The 18,325-nt window shown below is 39.9% G+C and overlaps 1 protein-coding gene across 2 annotated transcripts in view; it reads left to right on the top strand.

Annotated features, from left to right (window-relative positions):
• The window catches only part of FAM81A (family with sequence similarity 81 member A), a 76,103-nt gene that overhangs the window by 36,175 nt on the left and 21,603 nt on the right, over positions 1 to 18,325 (top strand). For both annotated transcript variants that reach the window (XM_058737550.1, XM_058737551.1), the window contains exon 4: positions 6,974 to 7,092. In XM_058737550.1, coding sequence (XP_058593533.1) covers positions 6,974 to 7,092 — 119 coding nt within the window. The remainder of the gene's footprint in view (positions 1 to 6,973; positions 7,093 to 18,325) is intronic.

Below are 18,325 nucleotides of genomic sequence, written 5' to 3'. Positions count from 1 at the left end.
TGAGCCACCCAGGCACCCTGGGACATCACTTTTTCAAAGTGTCTCTTTGTGTGAAACACGTTATTGTATGCTTTTAGGGCATGCACTTGCCACCCTTTTTCTTGCTACTGCAGCTGAGCCTCCCTGAGGGCAGGCCTGGGGCACAGTATGTCGTGGCACACAGAAAAGAGTTTCTTGCATTGAATTGACAGTAATGGAGTGTCCATGATAGAGTGGGGGTGTAACCTTGTTAAAGTAAACATATTTTGCTACATTGTTCCGAAGTGACAATTAGGGAACATTACTGGCCGTACACAGGGTTTGCTTTTCTAAGACTTCATAGAATTCTCTAATACCCTCTGTTTTCTCATAACTTTTCAGTAGCATGAATATTGCATTAAGTTTTGATGAAATGCTTTTCTGTATTATTCAAAGAAAGCACTTCTAATACAATCGCTTACCCATCTGCTTAAGAATTCTGAAAGTTAAATGGGCTTTTCTTACTTGTAAGCATTAAAACACACATACTCACACACACTTTTTTTGGTTATAAAAATAATGTAAGGCCTTTGTGGAAACTACAAAGAGGAAGCAAACATAATCCCACTCTAGAGAATAGCACAGCGTTAATATTCCAGTATTATTTTATATGTATCTTATACACAGCAGGAATCATGCTGTATATTTATTTTGTACCCTTTCTTTTTTCCATGATATTAAACTGTATACATTTTCTCTTATTTTTGTTTTATTATTTTTTAAATGTTTATTTATATTGAGAGAGAGAGAGAACCAGGGTGAGTGGGAGAGGGGCAGAGAGAGAGGGAGAGAGAATCCCAAGCAGGCTCTGCACTGCCAGCACAGAGCCTGACACGGGGCTTGATCCCACCTGCTGTGAGATCATGACCTGAGCTGAAATCAGTAGTCAGATGCTTAACCAACTGAGCCACCAGGTGCCCCTTTTTCCCTTAGTTTTAGAAGCTCTCTGTGAACTTCTTCCTGGTTGTGTAAGAATGTATAAAACCTTAGAAACGTAACAGAAACCCATGGGGGAAGGGAAGGGAAAAAAAAAAAAAAAAAAAAAGAGGTTAGAGTGGGAGAGAGCCAAAGCATAAGAGACTGTTAAAAACTGAGAACAAACTGAGGGTTGATGGGGGGTGGGAGGGAGGGCAGGGTGGGTGATGGGTATTGAGGAGGGCACCTTTTGGGATGAGCACTGGGTGTTGTATGGAAACCAATTTGACAGTAAATTTCATATATTAAAAAATAAAAAAAAATAAATAAAATAAAAAAAAAAAAAAGAAAAGATGATTTGGAGAATGTTTAAAATGCATGGAAAGAGACAGAAATAAAAAGTGAGATGTCAAAAAAAAAAAAAAAAAAGAATGTATAAAACCTTGGAAAATACTTGGTGTATCTTACTAGGAAGATATCTTTGTGAGTACATTGTTGCCATTTTTCTTATTTCCTTGATTAATTTCAATAGCTAGAGTTACTGGATCAAAGGTTATGAACATTGTGAATATATTTTGATGGATCGTGTTCCAGAAAGATGTATCAGGAAGGGTCAACTATGCCTTTTTAATTTTGAAATGCTATTTTAGTATTATAAATTTAATACATTTGCTTTTTTAATTGATGAAAATGGCATGACTTTTTAATTTTAAATAGACTTTATTAGAGGAAGTTTAAGTTCACAGCAAAATTGAGCAGAAAACACAGAGTTCCCAGATGTTCCCCTTCCCCAGGGTCCCCCATTATCAATATCCGTGCCATAGTATTGCATTATCATGGTATGACTTTTATTTTTCATTTCTTTGCTTACTAGAAAGACTGAACCTTTTAAAAATGGTGTGAATTATTTTTAGCACCTCTTTTGTGGGTTGCTCTTCATTTCATGTGCTTGGTGATGTCTTGATTGAGAGACAGCTCAGAGGAAATACGATTGGTTATAGCCTTTGTCATTTGTACAGCATCTGATGCAGTGTTTCTCCAGGAGTGCTCTGTGGACCTTGAACATCCACTTTTCTGGGCCCATTCCCTAGCTTTGGCTCTCCGGGGGTGGGGCCCAGGGATTTGTGTATTTAACAAGCCGCCTGGGGATTCTTATGCACCCTAAGGACGTTTAAGAACCCCTGGTCTTAAGCCTTTTTATAAACAGAGGTTTGAAACATTACATAGAAAAATGGCCTACTCCTTTCTATAAACTATAACAAATAAGTGTTACTTCCTATTGAAAGAGAGAACACCAGCGCCTTTTCATCAGTGGGAGAGTGTCAGAACCAGATTAGTCAGATCTGAAGGTTTCTTACAAGAATGTGTTCAGATGACTAACATTTTGTCATTCACAGGTATTGTAGCTGGTTTGCATTCTTCTTAACAGAGCGGGTTCATTCAGAAAAAGCTGGAAACTATAGCAGAGAACAGATAGGTCTAGCAGTTCCAAATTCCCATCAGTGAAACATTCTTTTTATTGTCACTATCACTCCGTCTATAGTGGCTGCAACCAGGTTTCCAATGAGGAAAACACAAAATCCTATTTGCTAATTTCTCATTTTTACCAGGAAGTTTGAAAAATCCTAAAAAAAATGTATGTAAGCGCAGTTGCCTGCATACTTGAAAAAGAATAGTTGAGAAAAGGCAGCACAAAAACAATTTATGTACATGTCTGTACACAAGCCTGTATGTTATGCTGTGCTCACTGCAAACGTGGCTCCCATCTGTCACCGTGCAGTGCTATTACAGCATCATTGCCTGTGTCCTTTACTTCCTGTGACTTTTTCCATGACTGGAACCCTATACCTCCCTCTCCCCTTCCCCTCGTTTTGCCCATCCTCCAGTCCCCTTCCACCGTGGCAGCCATCCATTTGTTCTTTATTTATGGGTCTATTTCTGCTTTTCGTTTGTTCATTTGTTTTGTTTTTCCACTGTAAAGGCTCAGTGAGAAGGAAGGCAGACAGCTATCTGCAAGCCAGGGAAAGGGCTCCCCTAGAACGTGACTGTGTTGGCACCCTGGTCCCGCACTTCCCAGCCTTAGAACTTCGAGAAATAGATGTTTGTTGTTTATAAGCTGCTCAGTCTGTGGCATTTTGTTCTTTTAGCCCCGTCTGACTAAGACAGGACACTTAGGAGATCTGGGTGCAACATAAAATTTCTTTCTTGAACTTAACGTTTTTAAAAGCCGGTAGATGAACCAGAGGCAAGGATGGTTAACTTTTATGACTTGAATTAGTTGCCCACGAGACAAAGTAGAAGAGAGAGAAACATCAGAGCCAAATACGAAGAGAGAGAAACCGTGAGGGAAAAGATGGAAGACTCAGTGGGGACACAGATCTAGGGCACCCAGTATGTGAATAGTTGGAGTTCCAGAAGGAGACAAAGAAACAGATGGAGAACAAACAGTAGCTACATAGAAGAATCCTCTGAGACTACAGATTGAAAAATTCACTGAGTTCCAGGTAGAATTGAATTTTTTTTTGAAGTCCACAATTAGGTACATTCTGATAAAACTGAACTCCGAAGTAGAAGAATAAAATCTTACAAGCTTCTAGGCATAAGGAGCCGAGAAACTTACAGAGGAAGAGGCACCAGACTTCCTATCAGCCTCGAAGTTCACTGGGAGGAGGGGCCTTGAGGTTAAGAATTCCATACCTTTCAATTGATCCCCAGCCTTTGGGGTAAGGGAAGGAGGGTTATCAACATGGCAGGGATTCAGAGAGTCTTTTATCCAAGCGCCTGATCTGAGGAAAGTGTTAGAGAGTCTACACAGAGACCCTAACATAGGGGGAAAGGAAAAGGAAGAAGGCAGAGGTCATCAATGATCCGTAGAAAAGACCTATGTTATTTCATGTAAGTAGAGGTTGAGGAATGCTTGAGAGTGGGTAACAGAAGTACTGAAAAAAGGAGAAAAGATTATTGAAATAAAAGAGACATTTTGCAAGGAAAAATTTTAGTTCCAGCCCAGTTAGAGGTACCAAGTTGTTTTAGCAAAGCATAACTGGGGTGAGGGAAGGGCAAGAGGGGAGGAAAGTAAAATCCTTCCTGATAAACCACCTGCGTTGGAGGGCGAAGGAGGGTGGGCGTGAGGTGTGCTGAGTGTTTCATACCAAGGAGGGGGGAGCCGTGCAGGAACAGAGCCTAGAGTAGACGTGTGTGGTTATGGACATGGGGAAGGGAAGGGAGCCATTCATAGAATAGCGATGTCCAGGAACATTCCCCAGTCAACAAGGGGAGGGAGGACATTGGATGGTAACCTGGTTAAACCTATCAAAACAAGGAAAAGGAGCAAGGAAACAGCAACCAGAAGCAGCATAAATCGTAAATATAAAGTGAGATGAAAGGTCAAATGTAAACACAAAGCAGTGTAGTGTCATGACTGAGAGAGAGCACAGTCTGTGGAGCCAGAGTTCCTAGTTCAGATCCCAGCTCAGTCACTTATTAACTGGCTTTGGACAAGCTACTTAATATCTCAGAGATTTCACCTCCTGTGAAATGGAGATAATAATAGTATCCGCTTCGGAGGGTGTTGTGAGGATAAATGGGTTAATGTAGCTACAACACTCAGAACAGTGCATGCTGTGCTAGACCAAGCAAGTATTTGGTTTATTATTTATAAAGTATGGTCACAGTGTTAATATTAGGTAAAATGAAACAACATTAAAAGCATTAAATCAGGGGCGCTTGGGTCTCTCAGTCGGTTAAGCGTCCGACTTCTGCTCAAGTCATGATCTCATGGTTCGTGAGTTTGAGCCCCACGTCGGGTCGGGCTCTGTGCTGACACCTCAGAGCCTGGAGCCTGCTTCAGATTCTGTGTCTTCTGCTCTCTCTGCCCCTCCCCCACTCATGTTCTGTCTGTCTGTCTGTCTGTCTCTCAAAAATAAATAAACATTTTAAAAAAGGCACTAAATCAGAAGCACTAAATTATTGTGTAATGGTTAAGGTCACTTATATCACAAATCTGTATGTGTCAAATAAAATGGTGGCTAAATAAAATGAAAAGTGTTAAAAATGTAAGGAGAACTTGATGAAAATATTTTACAATGGAGGAATTCATAAAACCTCTTTCCCAGATGGAGCAATCTGCTAGACAAAAATAAATAAGATCTAGAGAAAATGAATACTGGAATCAGCAAACTCAATCTAACAGACGATATTGAACCTTTTGTTCCTTGAATAGTTTTTTTGCATGGAACATTTAGTAAACATGTGCTGCAAAGCATATCCCAATACATTCAAAAAAATTAAGTATATTCCAGACCATATTTTTGATCCCAAGCCAATAAAGTAGAAATAAATAATGAAAATGATGGGGCGCTTGCCTGGCTCAGTTGATAGAGCGTGCAACTCTTGATCTTAGGGTTGTGAGTTCAAGCCCCACATTGGGTGTAGAGATTACTTAGAAGTAAAATCTTTAAAAAGTAAGTAAATAAATAAATAAATAAAAATGACCAAAACACTTAACTGCTTGAAAATGAGGAAACACAACTCTAAGTAATCCTTTAGATACCTAAATATCAAAAGATCAAAGAGGAACACAAAATGGAAATTAAAACTAATAAGGAAAGCACTTCACACTCAGTCTATGGACACAGCAGATACTGTTCTAAAAAAAAAGTCTTTGTTATTGAGGAACTTAGTACTCCTATTTTAAAATTACTAAAAGAAAGAGTAAAACCAAAAGAAAAGCAAGAAAAATTAAAAAATACTTAAGCTGGCATTAAACAAATGAGAAATTTTAAATGGTTGAAAAGAAAAGGAGGTAAGGAATCAAGAGCTTTTTCTTTGCAAAGGGGAGAGAAGGTGGTGTTGGTGAGGGGAGTGTGAGGGACAGAATGACGGTGGAGGAAGGGAGGGCAGAAAGGAAGCCGTGTGCGAAAGAATAAGGAAATATTCAGAAGGAACATTGGTCTCTTGCAACCTAGGACTCCGGTTCTCCTGTCTGTCTTTCTGACTGTCGTGCTTCAACTCATCTTCTTTGCAGAGTGGTTACAGGGAGGGTGGGTTTTGGGGCCAGGCTGCTCGGTCAGTCCTGACTGGTCACGTGCCGTCCGTGTGACTTTGGGTGCATCATTTCATCCTGAAACACCGGGGACCCCAAGAGTGTGGATTTGGTACATGCTCAGTAAACACCAGGGGTGTCCTTACCATCCCCACCGTTCCTTAGACCTTAGACTTGCCAGGATGGCTGCTCCGCCAGGCCATGCGGTGTTGGGGCACCTGCTCTCACTGAATGCCTTTCCACGAGACCCCGTTCTGCTATTCCAGCAGAAGTACTGTCATCAGATAAGTACTGTAAGAGGATCAGCATTTGCTGTCTTGGCTCTGTGCTAGGCATTGTAGGTGCTTTTTGCACACCGTGTCACGAAACATTTACTGTGCCCTTAAGAGTACAGTCACTTAACAGATGTAAGTTTCCTTAACAGAGAAGGAAAAGGAAGCTCAGAGGACTTGACACATTTGCCCAGGGTCATTCAGCTAGAGGAACTGAATTTGGACATGTTTGTCTGACACCCCCTGCCCAGCCCTGTCCTTGCTTGGTGTTGATTTATTACTTCCTGACCGATTTAGGGAGTCTTCGCCTAGAGCAATGACTATCAAAAAACAGCCTGGAGTGGTGGAAAGAGCTCTGAACTGTAAGAGCAAGAGTCCAGGGACCTAGTCCGAGCTTTGCCCTTTCTTGCAGCGTGGGGGGCCGGGGAGGTGGTGAGGGGCTCTGTCAAGTCATGTGGCATCCAAGTCTCAGTGCTTTTACTGGCAGCTGAAGGGACTGTGTGTGTGTGTGTGTGTGTGTGTGTGTGTGTGTGTGTGAGATCTCTGAGGTCTCTCTAAGCATGTGTAAGTACTTTCTGTACACGTGTATATATCAGGTGGCTGTCAAAAAGGAGCTCTTAGGAATGGAGTTAAATGTTCTTATTTTTATCAAAAGTATAAAATGCTTTTGTGCCAGCATGTAAGTTCTCAGAAGACCCTCTTAGTGGTTTTTTGTGTTGCCCAGGTACTCCAAGAGCAGATCCGGGCCCGGGACAACATCAGCTACGGAACTAATTCTGCCTTAAAGACTCTGGAGATGCGTCAGCTCTCCGGTTTGGGAGACCTTCGGGGGAGAGTGGCAAGGTAGGTGGTCAGGTGTTTGGGACTGTACTCATCGAAAGCTGTTTTTCATCAACTCCATTTTACAAAGTATATATTCACAAAGTCCCAAAGCAAATTCTTTGCGTCCTTCTAGTACATTCCCTCCTTTGCCCATAAAAATCTAAGGTAGAAGTTCCACCTGATTACGAGCATGCCACGATTTCTTATCTTGGAGTTGTGTTTGTGGAAGGAAATGATGGGAGGGCTCGGCTGACCTGTGTAATTTGGCCGGGTAATAATTATGTTTACTGTCTCCAGTAATACAAAGTTGAGACTTACATTTTGTATGTCTCTTTTAAAAATGTCATTTCCCTTGTAATTTATTTTTTTATTATCTTCTGAAAATTTTGGTCTGTGATAGATTGGAAATTTAGAGAAGATCTTTGACCTCAGGTAGTACAAAAGATGCTGTTCCGGCCCCTTTCTCCTGAAGGAGTGCTCCGTGCACCAGCACCATTGGAGTCACCCCAGAACTTGTTGGAAATGCACGATCTTTAAAGTATTTATGGGCCTCTTCTGCCCTCTGCTGCTGTTAAGAGTCAAGCACAAGTCTACAAGGGGAGCTGTGGAGCCAGTAAACAATTCGAATCAGGCTGAGGTGAAAATGAGGCTGGTCTGTAAAGGGTGAGACGGAAGAAAGAACAGGAACACGGGATCCAAGACCTCTTTGGAGCAAAGGAGAGTAGTGTTGGGGGATCTGTGCAAGACCACACACGAAGGACCTTAGATGCTGGGCATGTGTGTTTCGGTCTGCTGGGTGAACATCAGTCTTATAGCAGATGGCCCCATAGAATGAATGGAGGCCTAGTTGCCACTCTTGTGTAGTTATCTCTTCTCATTCGGGTCAGCGCCAGTCTTCTTAGCGTGCCCTTTAGAGATGAACCCCCCACTGACCTCCTTATCTCTCTCGACCTTTGCACTGTACCTTTCGTCAGTAATCAGCTACTTGTTAGTCCCTGAATGGGTCATGCTCTGCCATCTCTGTGCCTTTGCACGTGCTTCTTCACCCACCATGCCTTTCCCCCTTCTTTTCTAACTTCTAATCAGACTTTCAAGTTCAGCTCAAATGTCACCTCCTCCAGGAAGTCTTCTCTGATACCCTACTCTCCTGAGCTCTCCAAGCATTCTGTTCTATTGAGTCTCTCTACTGTTTTCAGAGTACATTTTTATTTTTGTAACCTACATGCATAAAACAGTCTCTGGAGAGCAGTAGATTCTCAATACATATTTGTTTGGATGAATTAATGATCTGGAAAAATTACTGTAACAGGACTGAAAAACTTGACGTCTTTTTGTGGAGATTGGCTTAACAGAAAGCCCACTCTGTGAGACCTCCCAGAAGAGTGAGAAGTTAGAAGGGCTTCAGAGCTACAGGGCAGAATAGGGACTTGTGGAAGATTTTGAGGATCTGCCTATGCACTTTAGTTGCAGATGAAGATTACGTGAGGCCAGCTATGTACGAGGCTTAGCACAGGGCATGGCATGGAGTGAATACAGAGCAAGTGGGAGCGTTTGTGAATCTCAGGGGCAGCGGCAGCGACGTTATCCTCATGAAACTGTTCTAATGACCAAATGGAGAAATGACTTTGAACTATTTTCAGGAATTTTACATTTTTCCTGTGCAGTTTCACATTCAGTTCTTTATGCAGTACGTTCCTTCCCTATAGCAAATACTTTTGCAATGAAACAATCACAAACGTTTGTTGTGAGCACCACCTATTTTCGCTTTGTTTTGTGGTTCTACTGGTCTTTCCCCTGGAATGCTAATAAGACTTTGTTGGAATAAACTTGTGTGGAAAAAAAAAATCTTTGGCAAAGTTTTGGCTTTCTTGGATTGAATTGGAGGCGTATGAACGTGCTAAGTGATGGTCTTAAATTACTAGGCTGCTATATTATTTCAGGTTTTATTTTATAGTGTTTATGGATCCACCAATGATGCCCTTGGTAGGAAGCTGGCCCTGATGCTCCCCCTTGTGCTTCTCTGTGGAGGTGGGTGGCACCCTCACCCCACTAAGAGTGGCATGCTCTGAACAGACTTTCTTAGAGAGTTTCCCATTTCTCCCTAAAGCAGAGCTCAGGGAGGCCAGCTTTCCTCTTCCTCCTGGAACAGTGGGTCCGTTATTTGGCCTGTCTTCTTCATTTTTCCCAGTGCTCAGCGGCCACTTCCATTCCTCCTTGAGGTCTGTTTTCATGGTGCCAGAGTTTTAAAGGAGAAATAGCTATATACTGATGCAGGTGTGCAAGTTCCCTCCAGGTAAGCAAGTCCAGGTGCAAAGGAAGAAAATGGATAAATTAGACATCATCAGCTTAAAAAATCTTTGGCTCTTTTAAATAATGCTGTTATGAACATTCACAGACAAATTTCTGTGTGGCCATATGTTTTCATTTCTCTTGGATATATATATATATATATATATATATATATATATATATATATATATACCTAGGAGTATAATTGTTGAGTAATGTGGTACTCTATATTTAACCTTTTGAGGAACAGAACAGCCAGACTGTTTTCCAAAGCGATTGCACCATTTACAATGCCACCAGCACTGTGCAAGGGCTCTGATCTCTCCACGTCCTCACCAACACTTACCTTTTTGATAGAGCCAACCTAATGGGTATGAAGTACATCTTGTTTTTGATTTGCATTTCCCTAGTGACTAATGGTGCTGAACACCATTCAGTGGGCTTATTGGTCATTTGTAGATCTTTGGAGAGCTGTTTATGCAGATCCTTTGCCCATTTTTGATCTGGATTAATAGTCTTTTTATTATTGAGTTGCAGAAGATCTTTATATATTCTAGATTCAATTCACTACCAGATACCTGTTTTGAAAAAGCTTTCCCCCGTTCTAAGGGTTTTCTTTTCATTTGACTGGGTCCAATTGGTTCTTTTAAAAAATGATTACTGTCTCTTTGTTGATATTCTCTATTTGATGAGACATTACCATTATACCTTCCTTTACTTTTTTTTACAGTTTTTATTTATTTATTTTGAGAGAGAAAGGCAGAGAGAATCCCAAGCATATCCGTGCTGTCAGCCCATAGCCCTGTCACAAACCATGAGATCATGACCTGAGCTGAAATCGAGAGTGAGAAGATCAATCACCTGAGCCACCCAGGCACCCCATACCTTCCTTTACTTTTTTAAATCGTGTTTTCTCTATTTCTTTGGGCATCCAGTGTTTATAATGGCTGCCTTAAAGTCTGTGTCTTTTAAATCTGACATCTTTCCCTCTCACTGCCAGTTTCTTTTGCCTGCTTTTTTTCTGTGTTTAGTTCATATTTTCTGGTGTCTTTGCTGGATACTGGATACTGACAGCTCCTTCCCTCTGCTTGCTTTGGTTGGTTGTTTGTTCAGTGACTTGGCCGGATTGTTTAGAGATGTCTCTTTCTCCGGCAGTATGAAGCATCTAGCGCACAGGTGCCCTGTGATGTCAGTGATCTTAGCAAGACTCTCTCTTTTCTCTGATCTTTTAAAAAATTTTTTTGAGAGTGAGAGTGAGTGCGCTCACTTGCCAGGGATGGGCAGAGGAAAAGAGGGAGAAAGGAGGCTCCACACCCAGCAGAACCTGACGTGGGGCTCGATCTCAGAACTGTGAGACCAGGACCTGAGCTGAAATCAAGCGTGGAACGCTTAACCGACTGCACCACCTGGGGGCCCCTCTTTCCTTGATCTTTTATTAAGTCGTCTGCCTCTACAAGTATCACGTCCAGATGTTCATGGCCATTAATTTCTGGCAGATTGCTGTACAGGGATTGTTTCTGACAATACCCTGGGACATAAATTGCTCTGGAGTCTGATTCAGTTAAATTATTGCCAGCCCTTAAAGGTTTAATTATGTATATATACAAGAATTATTATATGTATAGGTAATTATAACATGGAACATGAACAACTTAATGTTTTAAATGTCACTGCCTTTCTGGGAGCCTGGGTGTTAAGCAACCGACTCTTGATCTTGGCTCAGGTCATAACCTCGCGGTTCATGAGATCGAACCCCCCCTCAAGCTCTGTGTTGACAGTGTAGAGCTTGCTTGGGATTCCCTCTCTCTCTCTCTCTCTCTCTGTCTCTCTCTCTCTCCCTCTCCCCCTCTCTTCTTCTCCCTCCCTCCCTCCCTCTCTCCCTCTCTGCCCCTTCCCCTTCTCATGCTCTCTTTCTCAATATAAACAAATAAACACTAACAAAATTTGTTTTTAAGATTTATTTTTTTGAGAGAGAGAGAGAGAGACAGAGACAGCATGACTGGGGGAGGGGGAGGAGCAGGAAGGGAGGGAGACGTGGAATCTGAAGCAGGCTCCAGGCTCTGAACTATCAGCACAGAGCCCGACTCAGGGCTTGAACTCACAGATCGTGACCTGAGCCAAAGTCGGACACTTAATCAACTGAGCCACCCAGGTGCCCCTAGGTAAATATTTTTTAAAAATAATAAAAAAAAAATGTCACTGCCTTTGGTGTGCTATGCCACCATGTCCTAAACTGTAAGAGATGTTTACTTTAAGCATGTTGCCTGGTCAGGTCTGTGGCTAGACCTTTGGTTCTCTGTTAATGAACTTCTGACCACCTCTTCGCCACTGATCTGATAACCAGATGAAAAGTTATTCTGCCACACAATGGCTACAATCAAGAACTGCACCTGGGAGATAACAGTTATCCAAAGACCTGAAAAGGGAAATTTTGAAACGACTACATTATTGGTTCATTTATAACATAACAGGATAAAATAGGGCAACTTGTCAGATTGATTGCAAATTCTCGTTTAACTAAAGCTGTTGAGCCATGCACACAGCTATATTTAGAACTCTGAGGCTGTCTTTTATGAGTGTTTTTTTTGAAAAGACAGGAACAGTGTCGTTGATTCAATATTAGCTGAGGTAGCAATATAGCTTCCCCCTTTTTTCTTATTTATTTATTTAGAAATAATTTGCAGGGTGCCTGGGTTTCTCAGTAGGTTAATCTGACTTGATTTTGGTTCTGGTCATGATCTGACAGTTCGTGAGATCAAGTCCTGTGTGGGGCTCTGTGCCAAAAGTGCAAAGTCTGCTTGGGATTTTCTCTGTCTCTCTCTCTCTGCCCCTCCCCCCTCTCAAAACAAACAAACAAACAATTGGAAACTTACAGAAAGTTTGCACGATTCACCAAGTGTTAACATTTCGTTCCATTTACTCTATTCTTTCTTTCTTTTTTTTAATGTTTTTATTTATTTTTGAGAGATAGAGAGACAGAGCATGAGGTGGGGAGGGACAGAGGGAGAGAGGGAGATACAGAATCCAAAGCAGGCTTCAAGCTCTGAGCTGTCAGCACAGAGCCCAACATGGGGCCTGAACCCGTGAACCAGCGAGATCATGACCTGAGCCAAAGTTGGGCACTTAATCAACTGAGCCACCCAGGTGTCCCAGTTCTGTTCTTTCATATGTAATATTTTTATGCAGCATTTGAGAATAAGGATAACTTTGTTTTTAACATAAGAAAACCAGAGTTGATTTCTTTGTGTATGCTTTCTGATGGCAGGCTTTGGTATCTTACCTTGCAGCCCTCCCTGCCCTCCCCACCTGCTTTGTCCCCTTACTTATAAAGGTACGAAGATGAAGTGTGTGGTATTAGTCAGAAACATTATGAAATATGTAAAGTAGAGAAAAAAATTAAGTTCACCAGCCCCTTGCTCTGTTTTATTCCTTACAGGTAACTAATATTAATAGCTTGATGTCTGTCCTTTCAGACTTTTTCATACATAGTTATGAGGTAATAATTTATCATTGTAGTAACATGATGATTTGCAGCCTCACAATCAATTAACAATCACAACAGTCTGATTTTGATTTTACAAAGTATTACATATATTATTCTGCAACTGAAGTGTTCGCACATAACAGTACATTGTGGGCTTTCTTTGAGTATGCATAGTTCTAGTATACTGCTTACTTGGGTATGGAGTATCCTGCCAAAATTGTGTGCCATAATTTATTGTATATAACTACTAGTTGATGTTAATGGAAATTTATGTTGTAGTATTTGTGTTTCCAAGTGAGAAATAATACTGAAGCCAAGCCAAAGCTAGGGAAAATCAGTGAGCCATGAACTTCAGGATAATTTCAAGATCTTTCTAAATAACTTTTTCAAACAGAGTCCATCCCTCAAACAGCTTTGCAAAGATAATGAAACTGGTCGGATGTAGTGATACCTGACAGTTCCTACCCAGTAAAAGCTGTGTTTGGATTGGAAAATAAAGCTTTTGTATAATATTTTTGTATTTCATGGTATGTTAAAACCCATGATATCCCCAAATAAGATTTAAATAATATTTTGCTAAACAGTTATGAACTCAAAAAAGAAAGGTCTTTATTTGGTGTTTGTTTTACCATCATTTGTGAAGTGAGGGATGATTTAAGACTAAAGAAAGTAGTATGAATCAAGTACTTTGCACTGTACAGTAATTTTCTGTGTATTCATCCATTCACAAATACATTCATCCATTCACAATATCTGTTGAGCCTCTTCTACATGTAAGGCAATGAACGGGGCACTAGGGTTTTCGTGATGAAAAAGGCAAATGTCGTCCCTCTGTCTTGCTGTTTATATTCTGTCTAGGAGGGGACACAGATGTCAAACAACTTAATGCCAAATAGTTATTTAATTTCACTTGTTATTTGAATAATTTATTTGTAGATATTTGGAGTTTTATTTTTTTAAATATTTTTAAAGTTTATTTATTTATTTTGAGAGAGAGAGAGCACGCGCGTGCACACACACAAGTGGGGGAGGGGCAGAGAAAGAGGAGGAGAGAGAATCCCAAGCAGATCAGGACAGTGCAGCACCCTATATGGAGTTTGAACTCATAAACCATAAGATCATGACCTTAGCTGAAGTCAAGAGTCAGGTTCTTAACTGACAGAGCCACCCAGGTGCCCTGATATTTGGGGTTTTCTATAGAAATCATATCACTTGCAAATAATGATAATTTTATTTCTTCTTTTCTGATCCTTGTATCCTTAGTTTCTCTTTCTTGTCATCTTATAATGGCAAACCCCTCCAATACCGTGTTAAGTAGATGTGATTGGCGGCATCTTTCTCTTGTTTTTTACTTCAATGAAATTATTCCATTGTTTTTCCATTTTGAATGATAATTGCTCATGTTATTTTTTTTAACATAGATTTATCAGATTAAGTTTTCTTCAGTTCCTAATTTACTAAGATTCTATGAATTTGTATTGGGTTTTCTCAAGTATTTTTTGCATCTGTTCAAATCTTTTGGTATCCTTCCCTTTTGATCTGTTAATGCATACTTAGCAAAATGGCTAGATATATTAATATACAAAAGTCAGTTTCCTTACTATTAAACAAAACATACCAAAATGAAGATACCATTTAAAATAAAAGCAGAGAATATAAAATAACTAGGCAGAAATCTAACAAAAATTGCTCAAGACCTCTAAAGGGAAAATTTTTTTTAAATTTGATTAAGAAATGATAAGAGGGGCACCTGGGTGGCTCAGTCGGTTAAGCGTCCGACTTCGGTTCAGGTCACCATCTCATGGTCTGTGGGTTCGAGCCCCATGTTGGGCTCTGTGCTGACAGCTCAGAGCCTGGAGCCTGCTTCAGATTTTGTGTCTCCCTCTCTCTCTGACCCTCCCCCATTCATGCTCTGTCTCTCTCTTTCTCAAAGATAAATAAACATTAAAAAAAATAATAAGAAGAAAACATAAGTAGAGATTGATATTATATTCAAGGGTAGGAAGTCTTAATATTTCTGACAATGTCAATTCTTTCAAATTAATTTTAGAATTAATGAAATTCCAGTTAATATCCTAACAGAGTTTTACATTGAACTTGATAAAATGACCCTAATGTTTATATGTAAGGGTTAAGAGTGAAAAATATCCGGTACACTTCTGAGGATGACCAGAGAGGGGAGAATTGCCCTACCCGATAGCAAGACTTGTTGTGAAACTCTATGTTATTGGCTTAGGGGTAGAGAAAGTGAAAATGGAATAAAATAGAGCATGCACAAATTGGACTGTGACCACATATGTGTGGGACCTTGGCACATGTCATAGATGGCATAGCAGATCAGTGGAGAAAGGAGGGATTGCTCATAAGTAAAGCTGAAAAATATATATTATACATATCAAAAAAGAGTAATTTCTTTTCTACCTCCTACCAGATACAAAATCAGCTCTGGACGGGTAGAGGGCTTAAGTGCTAAAAATAAGACTTAAAAATTTTTAATAGAAAAATATAGATGAATATCTTTTAGATCTTTCGGTAGGGTAGAATTTCTTCTTGACATAAAAAGCATTGATGGATTTGGTTATATTAAAATTTAAAACATTGCTCATCAAAAGACCCTTTAAAGAAGAAAATTAAATGTTACAAACTGAGGACGATATTGGCTGGTAAAGGGTTAGTGCTAAGAGCATTTAAAGATTTCCTGCAAGTTAATAAGAATAATGCAAACAACCCAGTGTAACAATGGGTGAGAGATATGAATGACATTTTAACAAAGCAGAAACATATGTGGTCAACAAACATGTAAAGAGATTTAACTTCAGTGGTTGATGTTGAAATGAAAATTCAAAACACAAAATATTTTTTTTTCACCCAGTTGATTGGCATCTGAAATGTCTGAAAATAAGCGTTAGAGAGGATGTGGCTTCTTACAGTCTCTTATTCCTTGCTAGTGGGAGTATAAATTAGTAGAACCTGATCTTACCTCCCAGTGTTGAACATTCACATACTCCATGATCCATCAGTTTCTGCCCGAGAGAAATTCTTGTATAAGGGGTCTTGTTAATAGCAGCATCATTCACAATAGAAAATACTGAAATAACCCAAAGTGCCCATCAATGAGAGCATGAACAAATAAATTGTAACAAACAACAGAATATTATTCTATTGTCAAAATGAACCTCAGTGCTGTATGGCAATATGGATGAATCTTAGCAATATAATAGGTGGAAAAAATAAATACCAAAATATTGCATATGACATAATGTCTTTTTTTTATAAGTTTGTTTATTTAATTTGAGAGAGACAGAGAGCCAGTGGGGTAGGTGCAGAGAGAGGGAGAGAGAGAGAATCCCAAGCAGGCTCCACACTATCAGTGGTAGAGCCCGATATGGGGCTTGAACCCAAGAAACGTGAGATCATGACCCAAGCTGAAACCAAGAGTCAGACACTTAACCGACTGAGCCACCCAGGCGCCCCTGACATAATGTCTTTTGTAAAAGTTAAATTCAACGAAAACATGCATATATATACTTTTAAGAAATGCATGCTAAGGTTGTCTGGGTAGCTCAGTTGGTTAAGCATCTGGCTTTTGATTTTGGCTCAGGTCATGATCTCACAGTTGCAGAGATTGAGCCCCTTCCACGCTTTGCTCTGACAATGCAGATAGAGCCTGCTTAGGGTTCTCTCTCTCTCCCTCTCTTCTGTTCTGCCACATTCGCATTCCCCCTCTCTCTCTTGCTCAAAATAGACTTAAAATTAAAAAAAAGAAATAGCATGCCATCATATATATACACACGTATTTGCATATATATGTACTTACATACATGCATGTGTATATGCAATTAACTGTCTTTTAACATTTTATTTTATTTTATCTTAATTCCAGTACAGTTAACATACAGTGTTATTTAAGTTTCAAGTGTCAATATACTGATTCAACACTTCCAAACATCACCCAGGGCAAGTGCACTCCTTAATCCCCATCACCTATTTCATGCATCCCTCCACCCACCTCCCCTCTGGCAACCACCAGTTAAGAGTCTGTTTCTTGGCTTGCCATTAATCAATCATCTTAATAGGAAAACAAGGGAATGATGACACAGGATTCAAAATGCTTACTTTCATGGGAGCCATTACTCAAAATAATTAACTGAACAAAGTGAGCCATGCTTGGGCCAGTGATGAGAGTATATTATGAAACAAGAGTATATTATGGAAGATATCCAAAATAATAACAATAATAAGTTTTAATCGCAAGTCAGTGAAAGATTTATGTGAAGATATCCAAAATAATAACAATAATAAATTTTAATCGCAAGTCAGTGAAAGATTTATGTGGGGCGTTCTCCAAGTATGTAACTAGTGTGTCTCATCTGGGCGCTCTGGGAAGGCTTCCTTAAGGATGTGACTTGCGTGCTTAGCTCTGAGGGTGGAATGGTAAGTACCCATGTGAAGAGGTCAGGGAAGAACATTCCAGACAGGAAACAACATGGGTCAGGCCTTGAAGTGGGAAGGAGTGAGGTAAGTTCGAAGCCCTGGAATATAATCAGTGTGACTAGATGAAGAGGGGAAAAGGGACTGAGGTGTGTGAGATGTTGCTGAAAGTTAGATGGATAGGGAGCAACCCTTTGGGGGCATTTTAAAGGATTTTGGCCAGTATTCTAAAATAGTAGCAAGTTAAACAGCAGGCATTTATACAGATAAAGAATTGTACTTAGTTTGTTTTTTTTTTTTTTCTTTCCTGAAACTTTGTTTCTTTGGGGCTAATACCTAGATTGAAAGGCACATAGAAATATATTTATGTTTCAAAATTTGGGGCATATACTGCCAGGTTGCCCTCTAGAAAGCTTGTAAAATGTATTTTTCCACCAGAAGTATGTGATATAGCTTGATTCTACAAACTTTCTCCAACACTGGGCATTCACATTCAAAAAAGATTTCCAATACAGAAGAACAATGGCATAATTATTGCTTAATTGTATATATCGTACTATGAATATTGAAAATATTTAAATGCATATATGCAGTTTTGTCAGATTATTTAAAATATTTTTAAAGAATATTTTAAGTATTTAAGTCAATATTAAAAAAAAATTGTTCCATTAATTTTTTTCCTGTTACTTCTGAAAAGGATTATAGCATTTTAACAACATGACTGAGCTAAACAAGTTGTTCAGCCTCAAGTAAATGTGAGTTAGTACCAAGAAATGACTTTTATTTTCTTGTTTTTAAAGAGGATGTTTATTTCTTTATTTTTTTAATGTTCATTTAATTTTGAGAGAGGGAGAGATAGAGCACAAGTGGGGGAGGGACAGAGAGAGAGAGAGAGAGAGAGAGAGAGAGAGAGAGAGAGAGACAGAATCTGAAGCAGGCTCCAGGCTCTGAGCTCTCAGCATAGAGCCTGACACGGGACTCAAGCCCACGAACCAGGAGATCATGACCTGAGCTGAAGTTGGACACTTAACTTACTGAGCCACCCAGGCG

This window comes from Neofelis nebulosa, chromosome 7 (genome assembly GCF_028018385.1).
Source record: "Neofelis nebulosa isolate mNeoNeb1 chromosome 7, mNeoNeb1.pri, whole genome shotgun sequence".
NCBI lineage: Eukaryota > Metazoa > Chordata > Mammalia > Carnivora > Felidae > Neofelis > Neofelis nebulosa.
This window is presented reverse-complemented; position numbering and strand designations above follow the sequence as displayed.